Below are 9,276 nucleotides of genomic sequence, written 5' to 3'. Positions count from 1 at the left end.
CTCACATACACACACTCTCTCTCTCTCTCTCTCTCTCTCTCGGCCCTGACGTTACCGGTGGACCTGGAAACAGGCAGCACGTGGGGCTTTACGGGGCTGACCCACGCGCTTTGATGAGACCTGAGGGGCACCAAAACTCGGGTCCGGGGTCCCAATAGTTAAACACCTGATGGTACATCCAGTAAAAGACTATAAAGTATAATATTGATAATAAAAGATTGTATTTGTTTCAGCATTAGGATGCATTTTAATTATTAAAAGATGAATTAGTTTCTTATTTGTAACAGGTTTAAAAGTGGTTTTATTTTTAATAATAATTGGCTTTTTGGCATATTTTGTTGTCTGTTCATTAGTAATGAATCATAAGTAAATCTGATAAAAAAATATGTGCAGTTCAACTAAAAATCAATGATCTGGATCCCAAAAAAGGAGTCCCAGGATAAAATTTGAGGGTTACAATGTAAGAAAATGTATATTTCTATTACACTATAGGCTGCTAACCCCAAAACTAACCCTGTGTTTGCCTGTCTAATTGTGTCAGTCAACCTCAATCAAACCAGTCCTGAAGTAGATTAATTGAGCTTTTTTTTGTTAAACTCTTCAAATAATACCTATGGATGTTGTTTTTCCGAACATGAAATTCAACTATTACTTGTTTAGTCATGACGATTTAACTTTGTTTGATGTTTTTTTGATGCCTTTGGTCCCCTGAAGTTCACATTATTTTGCTAATCCCTTATTAGAAATCACACAGGATGTAAAACCTCTGGTTATTTGCAATTCTGGCTGAATGTCTGATATTTTAAATATAAAATACTTTTCTTCTAATTAGTACACTTTTATATTTGGACTCAACCTTAATTCTTGACCATGGAAACAGCAGCTGAATTGAGTTTGTTACATAATCTAACATTAAAATATAACTTTAATGATCAAACATGACTACTATCCATCAACCTTGCACACAGAATCTTGTGAACTGGGAGTGCCAAGTACTTTGACCAGAACATTTTGGATTTCTCACTTGAACCTCAGCTTCCTGTTGGAAATTACACCCACACAAGACACAATTCCCACATTCCTACATTCCTTTCCCCTTTCCAAAAAGTCCATACAGGTCACAACAACCGAAAAGATATCCAAGTTCAAAGATAAGACTGTTTTCCCCTTCTTAGTCGACAAGCTGCTGTGGTTTTAGCCAGGGCACCCATACAAAGGATGTCTTCATCCCAACATATCTGGATGGTTATGGGTTACGTAACAAGGCTTGGAGATTAGATATCAAATATTGTTTGTGTCAGCTGAATGCTGGACTGATGAGCCAAAGAGGACACATCGACCCACTGTTGTCCTTGCCTCATCCTTCCCCTCCTCATTTAGCTCTGTTAGCCCACGAGCAAAGTCAGCATTTAATAAGACAATGGGGGGAAACTTAGCTTCAGTATACCCCAACGGTTCTTAACTTTGCTTTACCTGAGCAACAGTTATTTAATAGACTATGCAACAGGAAATGTTTATGATTAAAAACATTTATTTAAAAACACTGTACAAGAGTTAACTTCACAGAACTGCTGAAATCATGTGCGGCTTCTCTCTGCATCTGTTTTAAATGACCATGCAAGATGTTCAGAAGAAGGTGCAATTTTTGGACATTTTGGTAGTTTTGTCTGTTGTGATGAGCAATGACAAGTCTTTAATGGTAGGTGACCTTACACTTCAAAAACAGACATGTGAAGATAATAAACATCCCTGTAGCTGCGGTCGTCTCTCCTTGACAAAGAAGTCCGCTGGCCAACCTTCAAAAGGCAGGAAAAGCCCTTTGACATTAATCAGTTTTCTGTCTCACAGGTTGTGTGCGAGTTCTCCACTCTACTTACGCCTCACCAACATCGGCGCAAGTGGGATCTGATCCAGACGCAGCACTTACAGTAATTGAGTAATGCCCCCCCTTCAGAAAAGCCTCATTAAATTCTCAATACCACCACGTGCTCCCGGACAGTGCTGCTCAAAGACCCAAGTCAGCAAGACATACAGGAAACTGCTGAGGGTTCTGTGCACGAGGGGGATTAGGGGGTTGATAATGAGAATGGACACTTCAAATTCATGGGAAGCAGCATCCATTAAGTAATGTCTACTACCACAAAAAATAAAAGTAAAAATAAAAATCTTCACCTCTAAAAAGGAGCAAAACTTTGCACCAATTTTTAAATATTTATTCTTATTTTGAAGAGCTTAAGTGCTGCCCATTGTTTCCTGCGGTTGGATATGCAGCTGCAAAGTCAAAGTCTTACTAGTGGTTCTTCCAGTTCTTTAAAACAATCGAGAAAAGAAACATCAGTGCTGAACCTCGACAATCTGTACCACAGTCCTGGAAAAAGCAGAGGGGTCCATTTCTTCCCCACACAGTGATGTCGGCGGGGTTGACGGCTGAAGTACAGTGTGTAGACGTGACTCATAGCTGGTGTCGTGCGTCCAGGTGCACGGCCTGTGGAGGAGTTCCTTGTCGAGCTCGCAGTTCTGCTCAGTGGGCAACAGCGTATTCGTCGAGGTCGGTCCCAGCCGTGACAGCAGGTCACATTCCCAGTCAGAGTCTGATGATGATGGCGTGGCTAAGTCTGGGATGAGGGCTGATTCGATGCACACCGAAGTGGAGTGGGATAATGAGCGTTGAGAGTCTTGGCTGGAAAATGCGCTGAGAGTTTTATCATTCGGGGACTGAAGTGGAGGATCAAAAGTCTTTGCTTTTGAGAGTGGCCGTGATGGCTGATCTGCAACAGAAGTGCTACCGTGACCTAAAATGTCCATTTGATTTGATGTCTGTGTGAAGTTATGTACAGTAGGAACGCAAAACATGGTAAACGTCTGTTTTAAATCACTCGTTTCCACAGTGCATGTTGAAGAGACCTTTGTATTAGGACAGGACTGTATTATCTGACAAGGTTTCCTGTCAGATAATACAGTCCTGGTAAATAAACAGCCCTCTGGTTTTGTCAGAGTGGCACTTTCTGGTTTTGCAGATTGATCCCCGTGTTCAGTCCAGCTACCCCTGTGGTCAAATTTCGCTGTAACCCTCCTCCTTTTGCTCCGGCTGTGTTGGGGGCTGGCTGACCTACAGCGCTTTTTGGGGTTTGGTGTCGTTGCTGACTGTCGAGGGAGGGAACGAGCTCTACGTGAAAACAGTGTAGCGCACGCCAAACCACTGGTGGAACATATGACGCCACTAAATCCTAAAAGATTGTCTTGGTTTGATCCCTTTACTCCTTCTGTATTTGTTAAAGCCATAGAGGGACAACGTGGGAATGTGACCGCTGGGAGAAACTGAGACACACTTTCTGCAGTGTCCATTTCATAAGTGTGTCCTCCCACAGCCTCCTCTGCAGTGGTCAGTTGAGGACTGAGAACAGGAGGGTCTGAGTATGGGCAGTGTGGCTCCATAATGCAGGAGGGATAAGGAACTTGTGGGCTGAGGACAGGAGGCAGGGAGTAAGGGTCAGGGGATGGACATGGCGTGTCAGGGCAGGGGAAGAAATGGTGAGTATTAGGCTGCTGGCTAGCTGAGTCGTGGGCTCGGGGTTCAACGTTCAATACAGGCATGACTGGGCTTGAAGCGCGAGGGTGGCTGTCGAGGATCTGGCAGTCTGTGTTTGTGGTGAAAGGCTGGATGTCAGCAGGTGGAGTGGCTGGATTTGGGAAGGGAAACTGAACTCCTGGTGATGGGTTAGCTGGGTCACAGGAAACAGGACCCACAGTAGGGCTGGAGATGTGAGCATTGAATGATGAACCGTGTCTCTGCAGAGCTTGAACAGCATGCTCCGCCTCAACATCGGTGAGAGGCTCCAGTTCACAGACATCTTGGATGAGCAAGGGAGTTGGTGGTCTAGGAGGAGGACACAGAAAATACAAAAGTTCTCCACTTAAAAACACAGAAAACCCATTGTGGTCAAGTTAAAAAGCAAATTACAGGAATTTCACAACATCAGGACATTGCTAGGTATTAATAAAAACACACCGGGTCAGCGTTTCTTCTGATTGTTGAGGTGGATCGGGGTCGAATCCCGGAAGCATTTCAGCCACGAGTTGGTCCATCGCTCGATAGTTCGAGAGATCCAGCACAAACGCACGGTGCTGATCAGACTGCAAGTGCTGCAAAGGTCAGGAAAGACCACACGCCACATATGTAAATATAAGACCAACAATGAAGGCAAATAAATTAATTAAGTAATTCTTAAAGATACTCACCTCCTCCAGATTAGTGAAGGGTTGATGGCAGCATTCACAGTAAGACAGGTCCTTTTTCCGCGGCCGCCAAGGTGAAGGGTTACAGCTGAGTGGCGTTGGAGGTTTGTCCTGAATGCTGCTTTCAACTTTTTTCTTCTCCCTAATTAGGAATGAATCACAATTATGATAAACAATCAAGCAAACTTTCTAAATAGTTTATTTCCTGTTGCATGATTCTTACGTCAGTGCAAGACAGGAAATAAACTTTAACCCAAACAATGGTCTACTGCATATCCTTCAAATAGTTCAACAAACCTTCTTTTACTTTCTTCTTGCTCTGTCCACTTTTCCAACTGAGGAGGAGGAGATTCAAAGGGACTAAATCGGCCCTTGTACCACAGAGTGGGGAAGGCCATAGAGTGCATGTACAAGGGCTTGTATTTCCTGGTTAGATAACAAAACAACATACATTAATACACATGTAATTAAATAAAAAAATAAAACAAAATAAAGGAGTAACATTGAACATCTAAATGCATATAAAAGAATATTACATAAAGTAAATATCACATTTCCAAATAGAAAATATTTTCAATCCATGTTGCTAAACTGAATGTGAGATAACACATCTGAGATCAACTCCTGCTAGGCTAATATTTAAATGTTTCAGGTGTCATGGGTTCAATTTCTCTTAGCCATGGCCAATGCACTAGCCAGAGCACTTCAATTAACTGAAATGAGAGGGCAAATGAAAAGACCTGTTAGCACATAGAGATCCTCTGCAGGAACACGCAGTGGAGCTTGCAAAGCCTCATCGAATAGAAATCGTATCCGTTTGAGCTCTGGGCTCCTGGGGAGCCGCATCACTGGGGGGGCTTGTCACATTACACGATGGGACTCCTTAACAGGTTCAATTAAGAAAATCATCTGGGCTGAAATGCAAACCTCCAAAGCTAGCGCCCAGTGGGGTAGGAAGGGCAGAAACACAGGGACGAGTCACTGCCATCCATTGTTGTTTCACTGTCATTATGCTTGTACTGCAAAAAAGGATCTAATCTGATACTAAACAACCATTACATGAACCTGGGCAGGCCTAAAAAATTTATTTCCCCTTGCTTTGCTAAATTCTAGCCTGTCTTTCTTGATTAACTGGAATCAACAACAGAGGAATAAAGAACCAGTGTGTAGGATTTAGTGGCATCTACAGGTGAAGTTGCAGATTGCAACAATTTGAATGCAGCTCAGCCAGCGTATAGGAGAAACTATGGCGGCCACAAAACTCCCGAAACATGAAAAGCCCCATCTACAGCCAGTGTTCTGAGCTACTGTAGAAACGTGGCAGTTCAACATACCGGCCTCCATGGAAGAGGACCCGTTCCCTATGTAGATGAGAGTGTCTTATTGTCTCCAAGGCTCGAGGTGGTTAAAAAAATGATTGCGTGTTCAAGAAAGAAGCAGTCAAACCCACCCTGCTAGAGCGAAAACAGTGCAACGTGCAGTGAATGAGGGATGAAACTCACCTGCACAAGTCTTCAATTTTAAGATAGGGAGCCCTCAAAGCTGCAGCTGTAGATCAGGAGAAGTGAAGAGTAACAAAAAAAACAACTAAATTAGCCCACATTCAAACTGTATTTTTGGTAAATAAACATTAGCAGCACATATATATATATATATATATATATATATATATACATATACACACACATAAACTCACCTTTAACAACATGACAACCTTGTTTGGTGTAAGTCCTCTGCATTAAAAAAAAAGTTTAAAATAAGATTCATTAATATTAAAGCAAATGTACATTACATTACAGCAGTCTCAATGGTTCTTATATTTGTTCTTCATAAACCTTAGCTTCTTTAATTGACCTCCTATGTTACCATTCCTCTAAAAATGTCTTTTCAGAACAGTTTTTTACTAGTTCATTCATAAATGATTCTTTTATGTAAAGCTTCTACAGTTGGATATCTTGAGAAGTGTAAAGACAGCTTACCTCGGGCCTCTTGTGTGTCACACTGAAGCTCTCTCGGGTCAACTGTTTCAAATATAAAAGGACATCTGATACTACATTAAGGAACAATACAAGACTTTCACACTGTTCTGTGATATTTCTTTACTGGTTAACAGCAAATTCTAATTCAGCATGTATCTATAGGAAACAGCTGCACAGAACAAAACATAGGAGCTCGCGTGGCGCCATCTGCTGTAAGCAAAGGTTCACTGTACTATAGATGTAAACACACCAGCATTGTGGAATTCCTTCTAATTTTCACTCTAGTTAGTCAAAAGGATACCATCCACGTACAAAATCTTCACTCCCCATGATCGGGCATTAGCCAAAACACTGCTTCTCCGCAGTCCTTCCTACAAGACAGCATGAAGTCAACATAAGAAACCAAGCAAGTCAGTATATCTCCAATACGCAGAGTCCACAGATAAGTAAGATAGACCATATTTTGTAGGTGAAGACTTACATTATTGCGAATGGCTTTTTCAAGCAGGGCCTTCCCACGGCTGCCACAAGCCTGCAGGGAAAAATAGCACAGATATAAGTTTTTCATTCTAGCTTATACTTTATACAGTAACAGCCAGAGGGATATTGTCCAAAGTTAGTGATGAAAATAAGATTCAATACAAAGTCAGAATATGTTTTTGAATGGTTATATGTAGCATTTCTCATATAAACATATGAGAATTTACACTATTCACAATAACATTAATTTGTATCGAGGCATATTTCTTTAATACCAACACACTTGTACACTGTAAAAGGTTTTAGAACAGCATGAGTGATGCTCAGTACCACTGGTCGAGGAGTTCCTGGTCGTCGTTTGTCATTGCTGAGGATAATCTCTCTTGTCATTATAGGACGTTGGGCTTCTTCACTTGTCCCTTTTGTTGCTGCTTTGCCATCTGTACACTTCTGGTCCTTCAGGCACTCTTGGCTTCCAGTCACAACAAAGCTCACATCCTTGTGCAGGAAACTCTCGATCCTCTTCAGAAAGGAAAGACAAAAAAGACATTAGGTGCTTATTAGTTTCTGCTTAGAGACATCCATCATAGTCAGACATTTACATGTCCTTGGACAAACTAACTTGAACTTGAGTAGGTGCATAATTCACCAAGATGACAGTCTTAGTGTTGTTTATGTTGTCAATTTGGCTACTCCTTCAATGCATTGTTCACTGAAATGATCAGAAATCGATAGTAAATCATTAATAGTACAAACATTTTCTTTGTTGTAGAATATTATTTACTTATTTCCAATCAGTACTTTACTCCATATTCCTTATATAGACAGAGCAATTTAGTGTCTTATTCTAGTTCACAATCAATCAGTACTATAAAGAGACACAGAATTGTCATATTTTATGTTCAAATGTTATTTCTATCTATCTATCTATCATTAGTAGTGGTTTTAACTACTAGATCTTCTTCAAAACACAGCCAAAACACCACATTTCTGCTGATGAAGCAAAAAGGTTTTGAAGGAAGCAAAGCAGACAACTGGATGGTGTAGCCAAATTCTCGCATGATATTATATACCTAAAATGTCAGTGCCTGGATCAAAACCTGATTACAATCATATTATAAAAACAATAACCAATCTTCACACAGGCTTACCCCTCCTAGAAGAGATATGGTCTCCAAAAGCAGGGTGGTTGAGCGTTTCTTCACACTGTCCAGGTAGAAGGTCTTCCCCTCCAGCTTCTTCTGCCCAGGACACAGTGAGCCCAGAAGGCCTCTCTCCTCTGCATACTGCTGGTGCTGCATGATCCTGGTGCAGTAAAGAAGCTTCACTTCACAGAAAAACACCAGGATCCTACTTTAAAACCAAAGACAACAAAAACACCGGTGTTAAGTAAATATAGGCACTTGTGTTGACTGAATACAAATATAATTAAAAACATTTGACAGAGAGCAAATTTAAAAAACAAAACCCAAAACATAAAAAGTAACAATGTGGTTTTCTTCTCTATGGTCTTAAGTAAACTACCAAACTACAACAGAGCAGCGCACGCACCTACTGCTACAACGGTTAGCAACGAGCTAAAGTGTGATTAGGTAGCTCTCCTGTAAAATAAGCAACGTCTGAACAACAAAAGGAGTTTTTAATGTGGATGAATCGTCTCTTCGACCGTTTCCCGCGGCATCGGGGACGAAATACAGACAAACTTACGTGTTGTAACTGCGCTGGATAACTGCGATAAATGAATTGTTGCTATGGATTCAACCAAAAGGTGGCCGAGGAGCAACCGCCGCTTTTTTAAAAAAAACACTGGCAGAGACGTGAACGTGCAGTCGACGTCACGTCCGGTAAAACGCTGCGTTCACGTGTAGACCACATCTGATGGTTTTTTTCTTGTCAGCGATTTAAATAGTATTGTTTTGTACTTTAGTACTGAAGTGAAACACAGTTATAATTCAGTTTTATTATCAGGCAGCTCCGTACAAATAATCCTCTAGTATCAACGTACTTCTTTCTCTAAATCGATAACACATATTTATACATTTACGCAAGGCTCCGACAGTATCCTAAACGCAACACGAAGGATGTACTTTATTACTTTTATCCTATTTTCTGGAAATAATTTCCATAATAATACAAATAGCCCAGTTGGCGACAAGCGTGTAACTGTATACATATGTACATGTATGCTTTTTGTAGTTTGGACAGCGAAAAGAGCGCAAACACAAAATGAGAAGAAGTAACATCAGCTAAAACAGTAAATTTGTGAATTAAAGAGGTGGAAGTAGTGCAATATACCAGGTAGAAAGTAAACATGACTCACCTCTAATCAATAGTGTCTGTTTGTGTGTGCAGGAGCACATCTCTGGAGTACCAGCTGAGCGTATCAGTATTATTTATTATCAGTTCATTAATTATCAGACTTGTACATTTAAACCATTGCTCACCATCAGTTTATGTTGACTACCCAGCAGTTTCATCCAGCTGCTCATGTGCTCAAGTTTCGACATAAAAATGAAACCTAATTGAAGGGGGAAATTGTTCATATTTTATCCTTTCCTGCCCAGCAGGGGGCATCGTTCCT

At 41.0% G+C, this 9,276-nt stretch overlaps 1 protein-coding gene across 5 annotated transcripts; it reads right to left on the bottom strand.

Moving 5' to 3' along the window:
• Positions 1-1,513: 1,513 nt before the first annotated feature.
• Positions 1,514-9,157, bottom strand: dbf4b (DBF4 zinc finger B). Of its 5 annotated transcripts, none has more exons than XM_051418335.1 (12): positions 9,016-9,157; positions 7,847-8,048; positions 7,026-7,217; positions 6,697-6,747; positions 6,517-6,586; positions 6,216-6,280; positions 5,933-5,969; positions 5,739-5,784; positions 4,534-4,662; positions 4,240-4,378; positions 4,010-4,143; positions 1,514-3,877 (listed from the first exon to the last, which is right to left on the bottom strand). In XM_051418335.1, the coding sequence occupies exons 2-12, from the start codon at positions 7,994-7,996 to the stop codon at positions 2,335-2,337; spliced, it is 2,556 nt and encodes an 851-aa protein (XP_051274295.1). In that variant the 5' UTR covers positions 7,997-8,048; positions 9,016-9,157; the 3' UTR covers positions 1,514-2,334. The 5 variants fall into 5 exon arrangements, with proteins under 5 accessions (XP_051274295.1, XP_051274298.1, XP_051274297.1 ...); XM_051418338.1 differs by having other exon boundaries at positions 9,140-9,155; XM_051418337.1 differs by having other exon boundaries at positions 7,847-8,045; positions 9,016-9,131.
• Between the last annotated feature and the right edge of the window lie 119 nt (positions 9,158-9,276).

The sequence above is a fragment of the Dicentrarchus labrax genome, unplaced genomic scaffold (assembly GCF_905237075.1).
Source record: "Dicentrarchus labrax unplaced genomic scaffold, dlabrax2021, whole genome shotgun sequence".
Lineage (NCBI taxonomy): Eukaryota > Metazoa > Chordata > Actinopteri > Moronidae > Dicentrarchus > Dicentrarchus labrax.
The sequence above is the reverse complement of the archived record's forward strand: the minus strand, read 5'-3'. Positions and strand labels throughout refer to the sequence as shown.